The 22,540-nt window shown below is 39.8% G+C and overlaps 1 protein-coding gene across 1 annotated transcript in view; it reads left to right on the forward strand.

Moving 5' to 3' along the window:
- Positions 1-22,540, forward strand: part of Nlrp14 (NLR family pyrin domain containing 14) — a 57,558-nt gene that overhangs the window by 23,400 nt on the left and 11,618 nt on the right. The window contains exons 2-9 of the mRNA XM_076561894.1: positions 1,243-1,249; positions 6,046-6,135; positions 6,584-8,174; positions 9,684-9,857; positions 12,406-12,570; positions 19,002-19,172; positions 20,302-20,472; positions 22,112-22,282. Of these exons, the coding sequence (XP_076418009.1) occupies positions 1,243-1,249; positions 6,046-6,135; positions 6,584-8,174; positions 9,684-9,857; positions 12,406-12,570; positions 19,002-19,172; positions 20,302-20,472; positions 22,112-22,282 (2,540 nt within the window). The remainder of the gene's footprint in view (positions 1-1,242; positions 1,250-6,045; positions 6,136-6,583; positions 8,175-9,683; positions 9,858-12,405; positions 12,571-19,001; positions 19,173-20,301; positions 20,473-22,111; positions 22,283-22,540) is intronic.

Below are 22,540 nucleotides of genomic sequence, written 5' to 3' on the forward strand. Positions count from 1 at the left end.
GCATGGTGACCCACACCTTTAATCCCAGAAAGCGAGTCTTTAATCCCAGGGAGTGATGGTAGAAAGGAAAGATATATAAGGCATGAAGACCAGAAACTAGAAGCATTTGGCTGGTTAAGCTTTTAGGCTTTTGAGCTACAGTTCAGCTGAGACCCATTCTGGATGAGGACTGAGAGGCTTCCAGTCTGAGGAAACAGGATCAGCTGAGGAACTGGCAAGGTGAGGTAGCTGTTGCTTGTTCTGCTTCTCTGATCTTCCAGCATTCACCACAATATCTGGCTCCAGGTTTGATTTTATTAATAAGACTATTTAAGATTCATGCTACACCTTATATCCCTGATCTCTCTGACTTTTATCATGAGAGAATGTTGGATTTTGTCAAAGGCCTTTTCTGAACCTAGTAAGACAATTTTGTAGATCTTGGTCTTTCAATTTTTTTACATGGTAAATTACACTTATTGATTTACTTATATTGAAGCATCCCTGCATCACTAGGACGAAGCCTATTTGATCATAGTGGATTATCTTTTTGATATGTTTTTGGATTGGTTTGCAAGTATTTTATTGGGAATTTTGCATCTATGTTTATAAGGTAAATTGGTCTGAAACTCTTTGTTGGGCCTTTACATTGTTTGGGTATCAGGCTACCATGGACTCACAAAAACGAATTGGGAAATGTTCTTTCTTTTCCCCAATTATTCTATACAATAGAAGTTTTGGCATTAACTCTTCTTTGAAAAGTCTAGTAGAATTCTGAGCTAAAACCATCTAGCGGTGGGCTTTTTTTTTTTTTGAGAGCGGGGGTGTGGGTAGAATTTTCATGACTGCTTCTATTTCAGGAGGGATTACTGACCTGTTTAAATTGCTTGTCTGATCTGGATTTACCTTAAGTTTTGTGAATCAAGATTATTATCTATTTCTTCTAGATTATCCAATTTTGTGGAGCACAGGTTTTTCAAGTATGCCCTTATGATTCTCTGGATTTCCTCCATGTCTGTTATGCCCCCCTTTTCATCTCTAATTGTGTTAATTTAGATGTTCTCTTAGCCTTTTAGTTAATTTGCACAATGGTTTGTCAACCTTGTTGATTTTGTTCAAAGAACCAAATATTTGTTTCATTGATTCTTTGTATTTTTTTTCATTGATTCTTTCTATGTTTTGTTTCTACTTTATTGATTTCAGCTCTGATTTTTATTTCTTGCCATCTACTTTTGGGTGTAATTTCTTCTTTTTGTCTTACAGCTTTCAGGTATGCTGTTGAGCTACTAGTACGAGATTTCTCCAATTTGTTTTTACGTAGGGACTTAGTGTTATGATCTTGCCTTTTAGAACAGCCTTCATGTATGCCGTAAGTTTGGGTGTGTTGTGTATTTATTTTCACTCAATTCTAGAAAGTCTCTATTTCCTTATTTCTGTTTTGACACATTTGTCATTCAGTAGTGAACTGTTCAGTTCCCATGAGTTTGTAACATTTCTGTTGATACTCAGCTTTAATCTGTGGTGCTCAGATAGGATGCAGGGTGTTATTTCAATTTTCTTGTATCTGTTGAGACTTGCTTTGTGTCTGAGTATGTGGCCAACTTTGGAAAGAGTTACATAAGGTGCTGAAAAGAAGGTATATTCTTTTGTGTATAGGTGAAATGTTCTGAAGTATTTGTTAGGTTCACTTGGTTTATAATGTTGGTGAGCTCCAGCATTTCTGCCTAGTTTTTGCATGGATGACCTGTCTATTGGCAAGAGTGGGGAACTGAAGTCTCCCACTATCAGCGTATGAGGTTCAATATGTGATTTAAGCAGAAGTCATGTTTCTTTGTGAACTTAGATGTACTTGTGTTTGGGGCACAGATGTTAGGAATTGCAATGTCCTCCTTGTTGTCGTCCTTGTGGATTTTTCCTTTGCATATGTGGTGTCCTTCTATATCTCTTCTGATTAGTTTTTTTTTTTTTTTTTTTTGAGACAGGGTTTCTCTGTGTAGTTTTGGTGCCTGTCCTGGAACTCACTTGGTAGCCCAGGCTAGCCTCGAACTCACAGAGATCCGCCTGGCTCTGCCTCCCGAGTGCTGGGATTAAAGGCGTGCGCCACCACCGCCCGGCTCTTCTGATTAGTTTTGATGTCTTATTTGGTCAAATATTAAGCTACATCAGCTTGCTTCTTAGGGCCATTTGCTTTGATTGAAATGGATCTTTCTCTATCCATCTACCCTGAGGAGGTGATCTTTATCATCAGTGCTAGTGTGTTTCTTGGAGGCAGCAGAAGGATAAATCCTGTTTTTTAATCCATCCTGTTAATCTTTCTATTGGGAAATTGAGACCATTGATGTAGGGGTGTGTGTGTCTGTGTGTGGGGGTGTGTGTCTCTCTCTGCGTGTGTCTCTCTCTGCGTGTGTCTCTCTCTGCGTGTGTCTCGTCTCTGCGTGTGTGTGTGTGTGTGTGTCTGCGTGTGTGTGTGTGTCTGCGTGTGTGTGTGTGTGTGTCTGCGTGCGTGTGTGTGTGTGTCTGCGTGCGTGTGTGTGTGTGTGTCTGCGTGCGTGTGTGTGTGTGTGTGTGTGTCTGCGTGCGTGTGTGTGTGTGTGTGTCTGCGTGCGTGTGTGTGTGTGTGTGTCTGCGTGCGTGTGTGTGTGTGTGTGTGTGTGTGTCTGTGTGCGTGTGTGTGTGTGTCTGCGTGCGTGTGTGTGTGTGTGTGTGTGTCTGTCTCTGTCTCTGCGTGTGTCTGTCTCTGTCTCTGCGTGTGTCTGTCTCTGTCTCTGCGTGTGTCTGTCTGTCTCTGCGTGTGTCTGTCTCTGCGTGTGTCTGTCTCTGTCTCTGTGTCTGTCTCTGTGTGTGTGCGCGACTCTGCGCGCGCGTCTCTGCGTGTGTGTGTGTGTGTGTGTGTGCGCGCGCGCATGTCTCTCTCTGTGTGTCTGTATGTGCCTCTGTCTCTGTGCATCTCTCTGTGTCCATCTGTGTCCATCTGTGTCCATCTGTGTCCGTGTGTCCATCTGTGTCCGTGTGTCCGTGTGTCCGTGTGTCCGTGTGTCCGTGTGTCCGTGTGTCCGTGTGTCCGTGTGTCCGTGTGTCCGTGTGTCCGTGTGTCCGTGTGTCCGTGTGTGTGTGTGTGTGTGTGTGTGTGTGTGTGTGTGTGTGTGTGTGTCTTGGTCTCTGTTTCTGTGTGTCTGTGTCTGTCCATGTCTCCTCTTGTTATTTGTTGGTCTGGGATTATTTCCTATGTTTTCTTGCATGTGGTTAACCTGTTTTGATTGGAATTTTCCTTCTAGTGCCTTCTGTAGGGCTAGACTTGTAGCTAAATATTGCTTAAATTTCGTCTTTATCATGCAATGATTTAGTTTCAATTGTGATTGAATGTTTTGGTGGGTATAGTAGTCTGGGCTCTCATCTGTGGTCTCTTAGAGTCTACTGAACATGTGTCCTGGCCCTTCTAGCTTTTAGGGTCTCCATTGACAAGTCAGGTGTAATTATAATACATCTTCCTATGTTTCTTGGTCTTTTTCCCTTGAAGCCTTTAATATTCTTTGTTATGTACATTTAACATTGTATTAAGTGCTGAGGGGCATTTCTTTTCTGGTCTAGTCTATTTAGTGTTCTGTATGCTTCTTATACTTTGATAGGTATCTCCTTCTTTAGGTTAGGGAAATTTCATCTATGGTTTTGTTAAATATTTTCTGTGTCTTTGACCTAGGTTTCTTCTCCTTTCTCTGTTCCTATTATCCTTAAATTATTTTCATGGTGTCCCAGATTCCTAGATTGTGTGTGCCAGAATGTTTTTTAGATTTAACATTTTCTTTGACCATTTATCCATTTCTTCTACCATGTCTTCAGTGTCTGAGATTCTCTGTCTCTTTTCTGTTGGTGAGGCTTTCCTCTAATGTTTGAGTTCTAAATTTTTCATGTCCAGATTTCCTTCAGCTTGAGTTTTCTTTATTGATTCTATTTCCATTTTCAGATTTTAGACTGTTCTATTCACTTCCTTCCACTGTTCTTTTGGTTTTCATGGATTTAAGAGATTCATTCATTTTCTCTTTTAGGAACTCTATCACATCCATAGAGGCTGCTTTAAGGTCTTTGTCTTGGGTCTCAACTGTGTTGCAGTTCGCAGAGTCTGCTCTGGTAGGCTTGCTGGGATCTAGTGGAGGAATAATTGTCCTGGCTGTTATTGGTCATGTTTTATGTTGTAGTCTAGGAATCTGCTTTGGGGTGATTGTAATTGTAGGTGTTGATATCTGGTCTGGTCTCTGTTGGGTTGGTGTTTTGTTCCTTAGTTTCTGTTGAGCTCTTTCTTTCTTTGGAGGGTGTAATGACTGGGAAGGAATTCTTCTCAGATCCTGCTAGGTGTAGCCACTGGGTGGAGCAGAGGGTCTGGGTAAAATTTGTTTCTAGGTATTGGGAACTGACACTTAGGAATTATGATGGGCTGAGGTAGGGAGATGAGGGGTTCCACAGGACGGGGAAAGCAGAGTGTTCCACCAGGATCTACTTAGTCCCATGGGTATGGGGGAAGATGAGTAATGAAAGGCCCCAACAGGTAATCTGCTAAGAAGATGGGTATGAAACTGGGAGATTCAATGTAGCGGAGAAGAGGGAGAGTGAAGACCTGATGCTTGACTCTCTGCCTCACTGGCCTACTTGCTTCTTAGCTGGAAGCTTCCCACAGAGTGTCTTCTAGAGGTGGGAGTTGGGATAACAGGATGAGTGGGGAGGAAGACTGGAAAAGATCTTCATGATCCACTGGACATGGAGGCAGAGAGGAGGGGCAGGCTACAGCAGGTAGTCAGACACAGAGCTAGGGATGAGACTGGGGGAAATGGATTTAGAGAAGAGGCAGAGGTAAAGATCTGCAGTTAGCCCTTGCCCTCCAGACAGAGAAGCAGGTAGGCTGTTTTTTGATAAAACATATAAAAGATTTGAGGTCAATATTGGTCCTATACAGTGGACCAAAGTAAATACATGTTGGATTAATCTGTATGTACAGAGAGTTCATTTTCTACTCACACTCTTCCACAGGTCTCATTAATTCTGTCTTTATTTTTCCCCACAAAGCTTAATCCAGACCCAAGAATAAGATGGCAGACACATTGATGCTATTTTCTTCCTTTTCTAAATTTGGGCTATTTTAATTGGATCAGCTGAACAATGAGAGATTAAATGAATTCAAGTTACTCCTAAAGGGGAATGTAGATCCTGGGCACTGCTCAATACCATAGGTCACACTGAAGGCCAATGGGGGAAATTGGTTTACCTGATGAAGAAATACTACCCAAGAAGGCAGGCATGGAACATGGCCCTCAAAATCTTTGGCAATGTAAACCTGAGAGATATGTGTGAAAAGAGTAAAACAGAGTCCAACTGTGTTGCTTAGGAACTGAGACAAACTGTTTTCTTGGACACTGGATCATTTGAGGAACACTGAAGAGCAGCACAGGGTTGAATGCTGTTACTCTGGCTAGGTCTTGGGAATGATGCGCCTGCATGTATCTACTAAAATGATTTAAGGAACTGAGTGATGATGCCTACTGAGTATACCTGAGCCTAAACTACAAACCAAGTCAAAACTTTTGAGGAATCTCAGATATGATCAACTTATTTGCTGAAATGAGTAATGGGCCAACAAACTCAAATGAGTAGTACTGTTGGTGATTCTTATGTGAAATTCCAGATTTTGAAAATGCATGAGTAGCATCCAGGTTCCATATGTAAGGCTCTATACTTACAAGTGTGTGTGCGTGTGTATGTGTGTGTGTGTATGTGTGTGTGCGCGCGCGCGCACATATACATTATCTCCTTTGAACTTCATTTAACCCCTCTGAAGTCAGAATTAGCAAGGGAACTTTGTGCCTGATGTTAGAGCAGAGAGAGGGTGAGAGGTCCACCCAAAGCTTGTACCACATTTTCTTCTCAGCTGAGCTGTGGCAGCTTGAAGCTCTTGACTCTAGTTTTACTAAATCCAGATTGCCATAGAATCACAACACAGAAAAATTCTGGCTCCCATTCTAACCATTCCTAACACTCTATTACTGGTAAATCTCATGATCCTCTTGGCACCTGTTTCAGGGACAAAAAGGACCATGGAATCAGAGGATGTTGAGATGATCGAAGACCATGTTTCTGAAGAGGAAATTCTCTCTGGTGACAAAGACTTTGGTCAGCTTTTCTATGTTTTTATAGCTTTATGATGGCAGGGTTAGTTCCTAAGGACCGTTAATAAGTTAAACAGTTTACTTCCAATGGGCCACTGTTCTCAGTCATTCAAAGTCAATAAGACTGGATTTATGACCTAGTCAAAATCAAAACCATATTGACTTCAGGATATCAAGCAAACAGTATTTAGAAATGCCTAGTCAAAAGTTAGCCTAGGGGGCTGAAGAGATAGCTAAGTACTTAAGAACACTTACTGCTCTTCCACAAGTCCTGGGTCCATTTCCAAATACCTGTATAGCTGAGAAGGAGGGAAGGTGGACAGAAAGGAGGAAGGGGGGCAGAGAGAGAAGGGCATGAGTGGGCAGTGAGAATTTTAACATTGTGAATCTAAAGAGAATTCAATGCTTTGATCATGTGTGTCTTTGGTTCTTTTCCATTCTACCTGACTTAGATGATAGAAGGGACTACAGAACTATAATAAAGGAAAAATTTTATATTATATGGGATAAGAGCTCTTTGCTTGGAGAATCGGCAACTTTGAATCATGTAATCACTGAGAAAGACCAAAAGCTGTTGGACCGTATCTTTGAAGTGGATATTAAAACCTACAAGATACCACAAACCGTAATCCTTCAGGGAGCTGCTGGAATTGGGAAGACAATGTTGTTGAGAAAGGCAATGTTAGAATGGGCAAATGGCAATCTCTACCAGCAATTTACCTATGCTTTTTATCTCAGTGGGAGAGAAATTAGCCAAGTGAAAGAGAAAAGCTTTGCTCAGTTAATATCCAAGAATTGGCCTCGCTCTGAAGGCCCCATTGAACGGATCCTGTCCAAGCCCAGCAATCTCCTTTTTATAATCGATAGTTTTGATGAGCTGGACTTCTCCTTTGAAGAGCCAGAGTTTGCACTATGTAATGATTGGACCCAGAAGCAGCCAGTGTCCTTTCTTATTAGCAGTTTGCTGAGGAAAGTGATGCTTCCTGAGTCATTCTTATTGGTAACAGCAAGACCCACAGCTTGGAAGAGACTGAAGCCCTTGTTACATAAACCTCATTGTGTAAAGCTGCCAGGACTGTCTAAGAATGCAAGGATGGACTACATTCACCATTTGTTGAAAGATAAGACATGGGCTATGGATGGGATCTGTTCAATTAGAAAGAATGAGAGGCTTTTCAACATGTGCCATGTCAGCCATGTGTGCAAGGTGATTTGTACTTGTCTGAAGGAGCAAGTGAAGAATGGTGGCAATATTGCTGTGATCTGCCAAACCACAACAGCTCTGTTCACATGCTATATCTGCAGCTTATTTTCACAGATAGATTGGAGTGTTACTACTCTGCCCAATGAAACACTAGTGAGGAGCCTGTGCCAGGCAGCTGCTGAAGGCATTTGGACTATGAATCATATACTCTACAAGAAAAATCTCAGAAAGCATGAGTTAACTAGAGATGACATCTCAGTTTTCCTGCATGTGAAGGTTCTTCAGAAGGACACGGAGTATGGAAACTGCTTTGCATTTACTCACCTCCATATCCAGGAGTTTTTTGCAGCTTTGTTCTACTTCTTAAGAGAGAATCCAGAAGAAAAAGACTATCCCATCAAACGGTTTGAAAACTTGCATCTGTTACTTGAAAGCAACTGTTTTCATGACCCTCATTTGGAACAGATGAAATGCTTTTTGTTCGGTCTACTGAATAAAGAACGAGTACGACAACTGGAGGAAACCTTCAAATTTACAATATCCATGGACATAAAAAGGGAGTTACTTATGTGTTTGGAAGCATTAGAAAAGGGTGATTCTTATCTATCACAGCTGAGATTTATGGACTTGCTTCACTGTCTGTATGAGACTCAAGATAAAGAATTTATAACTCAGGCACTGAGCTATTTCCCAAAGATTGTTGTGAAGGTTGATGAAGAAGCGCAGTTGCGTATATATTCATTCTGCCTTAAGCACTGCTACTCTCTACAAGCTATTAAACTGACTGCAATGGCAGAGTTAAAGACTATGTTGGACTTAAAACCCATAGCTAAAACTTGGTAAGTGTTCAGTTTACTAGTAGTGAAGGAAGTAGATTTTACAGAAGGAACCTTTGCTTAACTAAGGTGAAGTAATAATTTTTTAGAAAATCCATCCAGAAATCTTTCTGAAGCTAATATACCAGGTCCTCTATCTGTCCTGCCCCCTAAACTCTGCTCCTCTATGTATGACTTTACCCTATCCCTTTCATCAAGTTGGCTTTTCTGATTCTCTCCATCTAAACCTGTGAAAATACTTGAATTTATATATTTAACTAAAATGAAGAGTGTATTCTGTAGCATATAGTTATATAGTGGACAAGATGCTTAATGTATTGCCCAGTTTAATTCTGATGCCAACAGAATTGTCAACTCTTACATAGGTAACTTACTTATGAGGTTACAATTCCAAAATTCCAAAACTGAGATATATGGGTGTTTATCTAGAAAATAAGTAGATAATTGATTCAAACATTTATTGAACAATAGCTATTAGGCAGCAACTGTTGCTCAGAAATACTAGTCATTTGATGGATGGATGATGTATTTGATCTCCCACTTTCCTCAATTTGGCTTAAGAAAAAGCTGAGTTATATGAAGGCATAGGCATGACTGAGGTCACCATCAGATTATAAGTCCTTGGCTTTCAACTTTTGTGTTGGAAAAAAAAACTGCTCCACTTAAAACATGCTAGATATTACCATGAAGTGACATTCTAGCCTCGTTCATTTCAATTTCATTACAATACAGAGGGATGGGGAGATAGTTCAGTTGGGAAAGCACCTGCCTTAAAAGCATTAAGACATTTCAGTACCTAAACCCACATTTAAAAAAACACATTTGCAGAGTGACATGTATGTGTAATCATAGGGCTGGGGGAGGCAGAGCCAAGCAGATCCCTGGAACTCACTAGCCAGCCAACATAGCCTATTTGGCAATTCCCAGGCCAGTGAGAAAACCTGTCTCAGAAACAAAGTTCTACACCTGAGAACTGAAACAAAGCAACAACTGAGGTTGCCCTCTGATCTCCACATATGAGTGCATACACATGCACATACACCTGGAGGAAGCACACACATAAGGTTGGATGTGGTTGATCCCACCTTTAATCTCAGCACTCCAGAGGCAGAGGTAGATCTGTTAATTGGAGGTCAGGTTGGTCTATGTTGCAAGTTCTAGACTGACTAGCCAGGGATATACAGGGAAACCCTGTCTCAAAATTAAAAGAACAACAAAAAATCCAAAACAAAATAAACAGAACATACAGATATGTGAATCAGACTTCTTCATCCTGAGGTTTTCCCTCCAAAGTGAAGTCTCTGTAGTTCTTATTACATATATGTTGAGCAAATGGATGAGAATTTGGGGGAGGAGGGCTTGGGTAAATAAAACCTTGGGGTAGCCAAGAGAAGATGTCCTGGTGGACTACCCATAGCAAAAATGCACCTAATGCTCTTTCATAGCATGTTTTTATCCAATAGCATCTTCTAAGGTAAAAGTAGATGGTCTTTCCTTTTTCCAATTACACAGCTTCGACGATGCTATTGCTGGAATCATTCACTGCTGGAAAGATCTGTTTTCTGTGCTTCATAAAAATGAATCTCTGAAAGAAATGGATATGTATGAAAGCAGACTTAATAAATCATTGATGAATATTTTAAGTGAAGAATTAAGTCATCCAAGGTGTAAACTACAAAAACTACTGTAAGTCTTACATGGGGAATTGTTCTGTGTGTGCGGTTTTTCAAAACATTTCTGTGTAATGGTCCTGGCTGTCCTAGAACTTGCTCTGTAGACCAAGCTGGCCTGGAACTCAGAAATCAACCTTCCTCTTCCTCCCAAGTGCTGGGATTAAAGGCATGGGCCAACACTACCGGGCACATGGGAAATTTTAATGGAATATTCCCATTGTTTTTCTTTGCCCTACCTTCCACCCTTACTTTAGGAAAAATCAGTAGTAAATAGAAATGGTCATATGACAGTTTTTGGTCAATGAGGGGTGATAGTGGTCCCATAGCACCCTGTTTCCTAATAGACCCAGTTAGTATGTGTAAAGACAGTCGTTCATGTTTGCACAAGATCGAAATCACAAAATGTTATAAAATAAAATCTTCATTAAGTGATGTGTGATTATACATAACAACCATTGTGCAAAATATTCTAAGAACATGAATAATGGAGATGTCTAAAGACATAGGAGCATGACTTCATTTGTTCTGGGAAAGATAGCAATGGTTGTAGAAGCTGTTGGCATGTGGTTTTAAGACTCCATTAGGGATTTTCTAGATGAAGCATGGCATAGAACTATGACCTTAAATTGAGGTCACAAATCACTTACAAAGACATGACACAGAACTTATTTTATATTTTCTTTTGAATGTTTTATATTTGATAAAAATCAATTATATTAAATGTGACAAACAAGTTTAATGACAATCATAAACATATTTATAGCCAACACTCAAAATAAGGTAGAACACTGAGATGAAAATGTTCCATCTACACCTTCCTATTCAGTTCTCTTATGTCACTAGTCTGAGGAAAATCATTTTCTAGTCCAGCTAGCTTTGTTTATAGAAACCATTTAACAAACACAGTGTGTATTTATGTCGGTTTTCAATAAAATGCTGTAAAACTTTATCTTTGTTGCATATTGACTAAGTTTGTTTTCATTGCTGATAGGCATTGTGTAACTACATTACAATTTTTAGTTCATTGTCTTGTTAATAAAACCCCCTTGTGGGTTTTTCAATTTTCAGTTATTGAGAATGAGACTTCTATGAATATTGTTTAGCTGTTTATGAGTTTTTTACATCTTTGGTTAAAATGTGAGTTGTCTGGTTCATAGATGTACCTGTTAAATATATATATGCTAAACAGTTTTACAACAGTTATACCCACAGCATATGAATGTTCCACCTGCTCCTCACCTGTACCCATGCTTATTGTCAGTCCTAAAATCTTAATTTGATTCCAGAATTTCTCCATTTAAAATATGCATGTTTGCATATCACTTCTTGTTGGCTGTCCTGGGGACTGGAACCATCTATATGTTCCTCTGTATTTAGTGCCTGTCATGTGCTTAATGTCTACTTTCTGGTTAGTTGTATATACTTAGCACCAAACAAATAATGCATCCTTGTTCCTAGTATCACCAAAATAGATTCTGTCTTAGAGACTAGCTTCCTGCCAAATATTTTTTCTTAGAATCTCATTGTTATGAGCTCTGACCTCAGATTTTAAGCATTATCTAAACCTGTAGGTAGATAAGAGGCCACTGGATGTGTGACCTTTTTACTCATCTCTAAGCATCTCCTTCACATTGTCTTTCCCCAGATGTCATCAGTGCAAATGTTAATAACCAATGCTGCCTTTTGGCTAATGGCTTCTTTTTAAAACAGAAGATTTCCTCCAAGGAATTGACACCATGGTGACTATTCTCAGTCATAGACTCCTTAGTGATAATTCCTTTTCCCCTTCAAAAAAAAAAAAAACTGCTTCCAATTTATATTTACATAGTGACTTAGGAGGATGGTTAGCTTTGTAAATAGAGGAAACTTTTCTTGTGGGTGCTTAGTTGGGGATAGAAGCAATGTAGGAAAGAAGAATGCTAGGTAATGAGATGAAAAGGAGGGAAGTGGTCTCTAGACAGTTAGTAAGGATGCAGTATGGACAGATTGAATTCAGGGCCAAAGACTGGGCACTACAGGAGAGTCAAGTATGTCAAAACACAAATGCAGTTACAAGAAAGTAATGAAAAATTGGAAGATGACCTTTGTATTTACTCTCTATATTGCTTCTGTATACTCACTGAAGCCCACAGGATAATAGCATGTCTGCAACAGTATATGTTGCTAATGACATACATCTGATAGTTGATCTTAATTGTGAATTCACTTTTGATTATAGAAAGGATTTAAGCATTGTAAGTTCATGTTGTCACTGAAGTATTTGGAGTGACCTTGATAATTGTGGTAGTCATTCCTAAAAGTTCAGAGGCTTCCCTCCACCTTTCCCAATATTACCATCTTCATTTCCTGTGAGGTCAAAATAGTTAAGACTGTCAGCTCTCATGTTACAAATCCAAACATCTGTTGTTTTCCTCAATAGTTCTCTGAAATTCTTTTGGTGCCTTACCTGCAGTATGAGAAACCCAGAGCCAGATAAGAGATGAGAGTAAGAACTGAAAGCGGATGAGGAAACTGGGAGTAGAGATGATTGTATAACCACTCTGTATGTATTTCTTATGAAGGTTTGGATCTGTCTGCTTCCTGAATAACTGTCAGGATTTTAGTTTTTTGACTACCTGCCATACCCTGACACATCTTGACCTGAAAAATGTTGACTTAGAAGACAATGGGTTAGAGAGCTTATGCCAAAACTTGATATCCCAACGATGTAAATTACGGGTGCTGAGGTAAGCTTGAGTTTTCATTATAACTTTTGTCTTTCCAATAAAAAATTTGAAGTCAACTTGGTGTTCATAGTGCTGTGTAGTTAGTGGAAACCTATTTTCCTAGTTCATTTTTCCCCAGTAAGACTGCTCACTCATTCCTCATGAAACACTTTTAATTGTATGATTCTGTGTCTTTATCTTCCCAATGAAGTGAAGGAATAGACCAAGAACTGATGAACATTTAACATTTTTCTCACTTCAATTCTGGGATATATTCTATCTTTGATTAGTGGTAATAGGAAAGCATGTTAGAAAAATGTTCTGTACTTGATTATTGATAATGAATCCCTACCATCTTCAAATGTGGCTCAGAAACAAGCCTAGAAGGCTGAGAAAGAACAGTGTGGCAACTGTCAACTGTCAAAGTATGCACTCACTGTTGTGTGCTGTTCCTCTTATTGGTGGCACTCAGCTGCTCTTTAGAAATAGGAGAGCCTTAGCCATTATACCTGGACTGCACATTGGATGACAGCTTTTAAGAAAACTCTTTATTTTCTAGTGAAAGTCAGTTAAGTCAGTTTCTCACATAAAACCAGAAAAATAGATTCATCTTAAAAGTTTTTATAATCCCTGAAGATCTGTGAGTCAAAACTGAACCTTAATGCACGAAGGGCCAAGGTAAGTTGTTTCCCACAAATAAAGATTTAAAATCCAAGTACTGGAAAAATAGCAACGCCTGGAGTAAGACCTTTTTAAAATAGGTAAATTCTGTGACCAATGGGGATTTTTTTAAGTCTTAGCCATATTTTTTTTTTTTATGGTTTTTTGAGACAGTGTTTCTCTGTGTAGCTTTGCGCCTTTCCTGGAGCTCACTTGGTAGCCCAGGCTGGCCTCGAACTCACAGAGATCCGCCTGGCTCTGCCTCCCGAGTGCTGGGATTAAAGGCGTGCGCCACCACCGCCCGGCTTCTTAGCCATATTTTAAAAGATGAAATACACTTAATATAGCACAACTTGGGAGTTGATGGGAGATTCTTGAACATGGGTTGTATACAGTTGTGAGTGGGTCAGACTGAGATAGAAACTCAACCAGCAGGCAAATAGATTTAGAATTAAACCTGTATTATGTGGAAGTCAAGTGAGATGTATACCACTGGTTCTTGTGTCTAAAAATTAAATATCAATAGCAAAAATCCCAGTGTTATTTGGTAGGAAATATGTTCTTAGTTTTGGCTGTAGTTCTAAAACAAAAGCTTTGGCACTGAAAGTAGCAGGACTTGATAAAAAGCCCTTTTCTGTTGATCTGAAAAATGTCTTCTAATGATGATGCTTGATATAGATCTAGATAGTAAGCTTTCAAATGGGATATTTTGTGACATGACTTAGTAGGGCCAGCAGTGACTATTCTGTTGGAAGTTCTCAAAGTTTGCAATAATATAACACTACATTATGGAAGGGTGGTTGTTCTCCAAATGTGGGTGGCCACATGGGTGTTATAATCACTAGTCTTGTAGGCCTCCTCTAAATAGTTCGTGTAGGATGGTATCCAATTTCCTATTTGCTTTAGATCTCATCAGATTTGGACAATATGAATGCCCCTAATAGTCCAGTTGGTGCATAGATCATGCTAAGCATAACTTTTTAGAATTGCATTTTGATATTTTACTCTGATTTTATATGATATGAGTTGTGAAAGTACTGAAAAACAATACTTTCCAGGCTTTTTTGCTAACTAGAATCCCTTATTGTAAGAATTTTGCAAATGTAGGGAAAAATATTCTAAAAAAGTTTACTTGTAGAGAGAGACATTTCAGATCTTGTCTCATTTCAGTATCTGGACATACTGAAAAGGTACACATTATGAGTAATATTCATGGGAATGTTTCACTATAATTCAATTTTATCTCAAGAGAAGAAAGACCTATTCTTTCTCATGGTAGATGTTTTATGTAGTCAGAAATTTTTCTGTGTCCCACTTGGTCCCTCAGCCACTCAGTCCCAAATAAACACACGGAGGCTTACATTAATTACAAATTCTCTGGCCTATGGATCAGGCTCATGCTAACTAGCTATTATAACTTACCCAATTCCTATTAATCTATGTGTTGCCACATGGCCATGGCATTACTGGTCTGCTGGCATCTTGTTGCTCCTTGAGTGGCAGGTTGGCATCTCCCCCAATTCTGCCCTATTTCTCTCTGCATCTCTGCTTGGATTTCCTGCCCACTTCTAATCTGCCTTGCCATAGGCCAAAGTAGCTATATTATTAGCCAATTAGAGCAACACATATTCACAGCATACAGAAAGACATCGCATAGCACTTTCCCTTTTCTGTCTAATCAAAAAGGAAGGTTTTCATTTTAACATAGTAAAATTACATAAAACAAAACAGGTATCAAGCAAGAATTACAGCTACAATATTTAGTCTATTGCTTGGCAAATTAAATAAAATACTCTATCATCTATCTTATCTTTGTGAATCTAAAGTTTCATATCTAATTTTTCTTTTATTGTAACCAAGAAAAACTATATCTAGTCTTCAACTCCATTGAAGACCCTAGAAGGATATAATATTATCTGAGTAGATAAGAAGTGCAATGTAAGCAACTTCCAAAATTCCAGAAATGACAGATCTGGCTGCCTGAACAGTCACCCAAAATTTCTCAGCACTGTTGGGGCATCCATTTTCAGCCTACAGGCCTAGAGTCTCTGGCAGACTTTTTAGTGAAGCAGCAAAGTTGAGAGATTGTCTCAACTATTGGCAAAGTCCATTGTACCTAGAAAACTTAACTAACATGACTATAAATTTGGCTATCATAGATGACTATTAATCTGTATTTCTTAATGATACATTACAATTTTAAATGAGTTGCATAAACAAAATATCTTAAACAAGAGTAGAAATATGTATACAGTAAAACAAAATTAACTTTAAATTTGTATCAATAAACTAAAATCCATAGCAATGTAAAACATTTCAAACAAGTTGTTGCTCTTTAAAAGTAGATTCAATAATCTACCATTTCATCCTATCATATCTATATCCCCTTTTCTTTAGAAAGAGATTGCATTTATAATCAACTCCCTTTATATAAAAAATATTTATACATAATATTTTGGGAATTTGGGTGTAGCATTTCATACTACTTCCTGCTGATTGGGAGCACTGACAATCTTAGAGGGATCCTGAGAAAATTTGAGATAATAGTCAAGTCCTGGGAAGACTGGCTGTAACTTTTGTTGATAGATACCATCTGTCAAGGGTCAAGAGGTCTCACTTGATCAAATCTGATCTATCTTAACCTGGAACAAATCCACAGCCTCTTGCTTCCTGTGGAAACAAAAACAGAGCCTCCTTTCTAAAGCAACACATCCTTATAACCAAATTTTGAAGTCAAGATACCTTTAAAATATATATATATACACATATATATACATATATATGTATATATACACACAAATATATATATATATATGTTTAACTTAGCAACCTTTACAAATATCTTTCGGCAGTTAGCTCATTAACACTCAAAAAATTTAAAGAAAACAAAATATGTATAATCCAGACTATATTTTCCATCTTTATGTGGCTTATTTTTTTTTATATTTCTATTGTCTCTTCAAAAACTTTATTTTTTATTTTTTTTTTATTTTTTATTTTTTATTTTTTATTTTTTTTTTATTTTTTTTTTTATTTTTTTTTTTGGTTTTCCGAGACAGGGTTTCTCTGTGTAGCTTTGCGCCTTTCCTGGAACTCACTTGGTAGCCCAGGCTGGCCTCAAACTCACAGCAATCCGCCTGCCTCTGCCTCCCGAGTGCTGGGATTAAAGGCGTGCGCCACCACCGCCCGGCAAAAACTTTATTTTTTAAAACTATTACTTTATATAACTGCCTATATTCCTTTTCCTCTCTTCCAGGCCTACATACATTTTTATACACACTGTAAGCCATTTAAAGGTTTTTTTTTTTAAATCTATATCTGTCCTATTGTATATTTGTAATCCTTTCCTGACCAGGAGAGATTTTAAACTGCTAAGCTGTGCAGTGGATTTGGCTGTTGACTCCACCCTGTTCAGTTTCCCAACATGATGGAGGTATGTTTACTGCCAGCTCTGGGAGCCATGCTCACTGACAACTCGGAAGCAGTGGGTCTATGCCTCCATCAAGCAGCATGTAGCCTAGAAACCTTTTTTTTGTCTGTACTAGCAAAAGCTAAATCCACCACTCAGTATGCTGCACATCTTGGAGACACAACTGCATATTGTGGCAGGAATCTGCCATGCTGTGCTCCAGCTCAAATGCCATAGCGTTTCTGTGCCTTGGCCCACATGAGAGACAAACCAGGAAGCTGCTCCTGGCTCCATTTTAGAACCCCTTTTTAAAGCTTTCTCAGGTTTTAGGTGGAAATTCTTGCCCCATGTTAGAATGCCAGATGTAGTCAGAAGTTTTCCTGTGTCCCACCAGTCCCATAGCCACTCGGTCCCAAGTAAACACACAGGCTTATATTAATTATAAACTGTATGGCCTATGGCTCAGGCTTCTTGCTAACTAGCTCTTATAACTTAACCCATTCCTAGTAATCTACGTGTTGTCATATGGCCATGGCATTACCAGTCTGCTGGCGTCTTGTTGCTCCTTGGGCAGTGGGCTGGCATCTCCCCTGACTCTGCCCTTCTCTCTATATCTCTGCTTGGATTCCCCACCTGCCTCTAAGCTGCCTTCCATAGGCCAAAGTAGCTTATTTATTAGCCAGCTGGAGCAACACACATTCACAGCATGAAGACATCCCACAGCACTTTATATTTCATAATAGATTAGCCCTAAAATATCCAGGGAAAGCCTAGTATAGTGGTGCACACCTTGAATCCCAGCAGAGGCAGGCAGATCTCTTGAGTGGCAAGGTCATTCTTGCCAACATAGAGGGTTCCAGGCCAAACAAAGCTACATAATGTGTCCCTCTTTCCCTCTTCTTTTTCTCTCCCCTTCTTCCCTCCTTTCTCCCTCCCCTTCCTTCCTGGCCACCACATTAGGCCTCTGCCCACCCCCTCCTTGCCATGATGGACTGAATCTTTTGAAATCACAAGCAAAATAAATTTTACTCCATGTAGTTGTTAGTTATTTTGTCACAGTGACAAAAGGTAGGATGACACAGAGCTGCTCCTGTTCCTATTGATACAAACCCTGACTTTTGATGAAGGGAACCTTGTCACTGAGTTAAGAGACTACTTAAAGGCTAGGAATGTAGGCCCTGCTTTAAAAAAAAAAAAAAGGGAACAAAATAAAGGGCATGCCTGGAATGCTGTCACCTGACTCTTACACATACCTGGGCACACAGCCATGTTGTCTCTATATAGGCTTCTGTGCAGGAATTTAAAAGAACCCCACATGCACTTTCTCTTTTAGAAGCAATTTTATTTTTGATTTTTTTTTCATTGTTTTTATAATGCGGTGGTGTGAATAGAACCCATGGCTTTGTGCATGCTAGGCAAGCGCTCTGCCAACTGAGCAGTATCCCCTTGTTTTCATTCACAAAAATCAAGTCCTATTCTAACTCTGGAAGTTCACTGAGATGTATAGACTTTGGGTATCACTATCCTCACTGGGTGATGTTTCTTTTTATGTACAAGTCCTTCTACAATAAAGTTTTCAATATTAAAACAAAATTAGGTCCTTTAGAGAATGTGGGTTGAAGCTTGTGGGAACTTGCGGACTCTAGACTGACAGCTGTAGAGCCTGCATGGGACCAGACTAGGCCCTCGGCATACAGGAGACAGTTGTGTAGCTTGGTCTGTTCAAGGGGCCCCCTGGCAGTGGGATCAGGATCTAGTCCTGGTGCATGACCTGGCTTTTTGGAGCCCATTCCTGATGGTGGGATGCCTTGCTCAGCCTTGATGCAGTGGGGAGGGGCTTGGTCCTGCCTCAACTGAATGGATTTGGCTTTGCTGACACCCCATGGGAGGCCTTACCTTGTCAGAGAAGGGAATGGGGGTGGGAAGGCTGGGGGTAGTGGGAGGAGGGATGAGAGGGGGATTTGTGGTTGGTATGAAAAATGAATAAAAAAAATGTGGGTTGACTCATGAATCAAACCCATGGGAGGCACAACTCTGGCCCCTGACTTGTGGTTCACTTTTGCTCTAGAAGTCAGTGCACAGCACCACCACAGCAGTCATCCTCTGCCTTCTAAGTTGTAGGTAGAGGAAATTCCTCTACTCTTGATGAAAATAAAAAAACCATTTAGTGGATTTAAAGCAGTTTCTTTTATATTTTTAAGGCCTTGGGCGATGGGAAAGATGTTTCCTCTCCAGTCTCACTTAAATATTTTTGTTTTATGTAGGGAAGCTGAATGCTCAGCCAAGATCTCCAAAAGTGGGAGACTGCCACCCTCTAGCTGAGTGAACAGAGGTTGTAATTCTCCAAAATGTGTCATTTCCTTTTTTCTGTGTTGCTTTCCAGGCTGGAATCCTGTGACCTGAATGTATACCGTTGTCTAAAACTAGCAGAGGCTCTCAAGAGCAACAAGAGCCTGGTATTTCTGAATCTGTCCACCAACAATCTGTCAAACGACGGAGTGAAGTCATTGTGTCAGACTTTAGAAAACCCCAACTGTCACCTAGAGAGACTGTCGTGAGTTGGTTTGCTTATAACCTATGAACTGGATAGGAATATGTGGCTTAACGTTAGCTGGCATGTTTATCATTCCTGAATGATCTTCAGAGTTCTTCCTGTACTCTTTTCTCTTTTCTTTTGATCCTGGGATTAAACCCAGAATCTTGAACATGGTGAGCATGCAATACTAAGTTAGATGAGCAGATGTTCCCGTCTTCCATGTTTGTCTCTCTGTCTCTGTCTCTGTCTCTGTCTCTGTCTCTGTCTCTCTCCCTCTCTCTCTCTCTCTCTGTCTCTCTCTGTCTCTCTCTCTGTCTCTCTCTCTGTCTCTCTCTCTGTCTCTCTGTCTCTCTCTCTGTCTGTCTCTCTGTCTGTCTCTCTGTCTGTCTCTCTGTCTGTCTCTCTGTCTGTCTCTCTGTCTGTCTCTCTGTCTCTCTCTGTTCCTCTCTCTGTTTCTCTCTTTGTCTCTCTCTCTTTCTCTCTGTCTGTGTGTGTATGTGTGTGCCTATATGTATGTGTTACATGGGGAGGCATTTTCAATACTTGTGTTTGCATAGGTACTATATATAAATTTGTGTGTGTGTGTGTGTGTGTGTGTGTGTGTGTGTGTGTAGGTCAACTCGGATGATACCCAAGAGGTCAGTCAGCCTTGGGTATTGTTCCTTGGGAGTCATCTACCTTATTTTTTGAGACAATCTTTCATTAGCCTGGAACTTACCAAATAGGATAGTCTTGCTGGCCAGCACAGGCCCCAGGGATCTGCCCATCTCCACCCTCCCTGAACTGGGTTTATAACTACATGCTAACATACTCGGCTGTTAACATGGTGCTGATGATCAGGGATCCTCATGCTTGTTTGGCAGAAACTTCCCAACTGAGCTATTTCTCCAGCCCCACCTTTTCATGTTTAACTTGGATTTTTAAATTATTTTTCTTTTTACTTTATGTTCATACTCTTCTAGATTTCTCCAGTTTTGTTTCATTCTCTCCTGTACCTAGATACAATGGAATTCACAATTTAAATGTCTGTTGAGGATAATTCTACAGGAAAAGTGAACAGTATAAGCATCAGGTAATTTCCTCCCGAAGTAAGGCAAAATGTTTGGAAACTGATGAATCTGTCTTTTCTCATCTGTTTTCCCTTCAGCTTAGCAAGCTGTGGCATCACAAAAGCTGTGTGTGAGGCTCTTTCCTTGGCTATCACCAAAAGCAAGAGACTGACACACTTATGTTTGGCAGACAACATCTTGGAAGATGAAGGGATAGAGCTTCTCAGTGATGCCTTGAGATATCCACAGTGTACTCTCCAGAGCCTTGTGTGAGTGTTTGCTGCCACCTTCCCAATACAACATAGTTTATAATGAATGCATATACATATGTGTTTACATATGCATATGCATATATACACTATTAAAATAAAATCTTTAAGAACACAACTTTTAAATGACTTTGAGCATGTTTGCAGATATGTAGGGCTTTTCATATTCTAGGAATTGCTTCTTCAAAGGCTCCAGTTTCTTCTAGGTATTTTCTATTAAAAATGTCATACTTGATTATTATCACGTATGATTACTTTTACATACTACAGATAATTTTCCTAACTTGTTTCTTTACTTCTAACTTCCATTATGATAATTTACAAATTATTAAATTTTGAAATAGTTTTTAAGAGATGGTCTAGTGTTGCTTGGGCTAGTGTTGAACTTGCTATGTAATCTAGGCTAGTCCTGAATTTGGCAATTGTCCTGTTTCAGCCTCCCAAGTGCTGGGATTATAGGCATGTACTACCTTAACCCAGCCCAGATGTTTAATTTTTTTTGCAAGTCATTCTGCCTCATGAATCCTGACATTTTTATCATAACTAGAAATACCTTTTTGAAATGTAATTTTGTCATCCCATATTTTTTTTTACTTTTTAGCATTTACATGTTAAATTATTCCAATTTATTCTGAATTTAATATTTACATTTTAAGTTTTTCTAAATTAATTTTGTTGCAATGGTTATACTTAATTTATCCCCATATATAAGGCATGTCATACCAAAATTATTAATGGTACAACATGTCTTTTGATTAAAAATGCCACTAGTAGTGGCTATGGAGCCCCCATGGGACTGGACTAGGCCCTCTGGATATGGAAGATGGTTGTTTGGCTTGAACTGTTTGGGGGGCACCCAGGCAGGGGGATCAGGATCCATCCCTGGTGCATGGGCAGACTTGTGGGAATCCGGTGCCTGTGTTATGATGCCTTGCGCAGCCTTGGTGCAGTGGGAATGGGCTTGGACCTGCCTAGGCTGGGTGTGCTGGGCTCTGCTGACTCCCCTTGGGAGACCTTGATTTGGGGGATGTGGGAATGTGGGATGGCTTGGGAGAGAGGGCTGGGGGGTGGGAGGAAGGAGGAGGTGGGATCTGTGGGTAGTATGTAGAGTGAGTAGAAAATTTCTTAATAAAGAAAAATGAAAAACAATTTAAATGCCACTAGTAAATACAAAGAAAGAATACTTAGCTTATTCCTATTGCACTCTCATAACTGCCTCTCTAATCCATGTAACTACTTCTGCAAGAGTTCTGTGTGCTTTTTTAGGAAAATAGATCACCATTTGATTAATACTATGAAAAGCTGAGCCAATTGTGGTGATTCATACCTGTAATCTTAGAACTAGGGAGACTGAGCAGGAGAATTACTGAGTTTCAAACCCAGGCTGCACTACAATGAGTAGGCCAGCTCTGCTGCAGAGTTGAGACCCTGTTTCTGAAAACTGGAAACAGAGACAATCATTGGGATTGGCTCTGAAGAACATAAACCCAGTTTGTAACAGTTTGATGCAGACATGAGTGCCTCATGTGGGACAGGCTGGCAAAAAGAGGTCGGATCTGAGGAGTATTGAGCAGATATGGGACCTTTTCTGGGTGGTTGATACTGACTTCTTCTTTCCTCATACTGTGCTTCCCTGTAGGTTGAGGTGTTGCTGTGTGACTTCGGTTGGTAGTAAGTTTCTCTCCGATGCTCTTCTGAACAACAGGAGTTTGATACATCTGGACCTGGGATCAAACAAGCTTCAGGACAGTGGGATCAAGCTTTTGTGTCACATCCTTCAGCAGCCAACCTGCACTATTCAGGAGTTGGAGTAGGTTTTCTGTGACTCTATTGTTGTGTGCTTTTAACTAGGAGCTGTCTTGGAGGGCAGGAAAAAGATGAAAGGAAGAACTGAGTGATATATGAATATCAGAGAAAGAGGATAGACCTGACTTTTCTCTAATTCTGTTGGAGATGAGCTAAAGAAGCCTGTTTGATTGAAACCAAAAGTGAAACCCACAGTTACTATGGCCCCCATGATCTGCTTCCCTTGGGTAAAGGGTCCATTGGCATCAGACTGAATAGGAGC

The sequence above is a fragment of the Peromyscus maniculatus genome, chromosome 1 (assembly GCF_049852395.1).
Source record: "Peromyscus maniculatus bairdii isolate BWxNUB_F1_BW_parent chromosome 1, HU_Pman_BW_mat_3.1, whole genome shotgun sequence".
Taxonomy (NCBI): domain Eukaryota; kingdom Metazoa; phylum Chordata; class Mammalia; order Rodentia; family Cricetidae; genus Peromyscus; species Peromyscus maniculatus.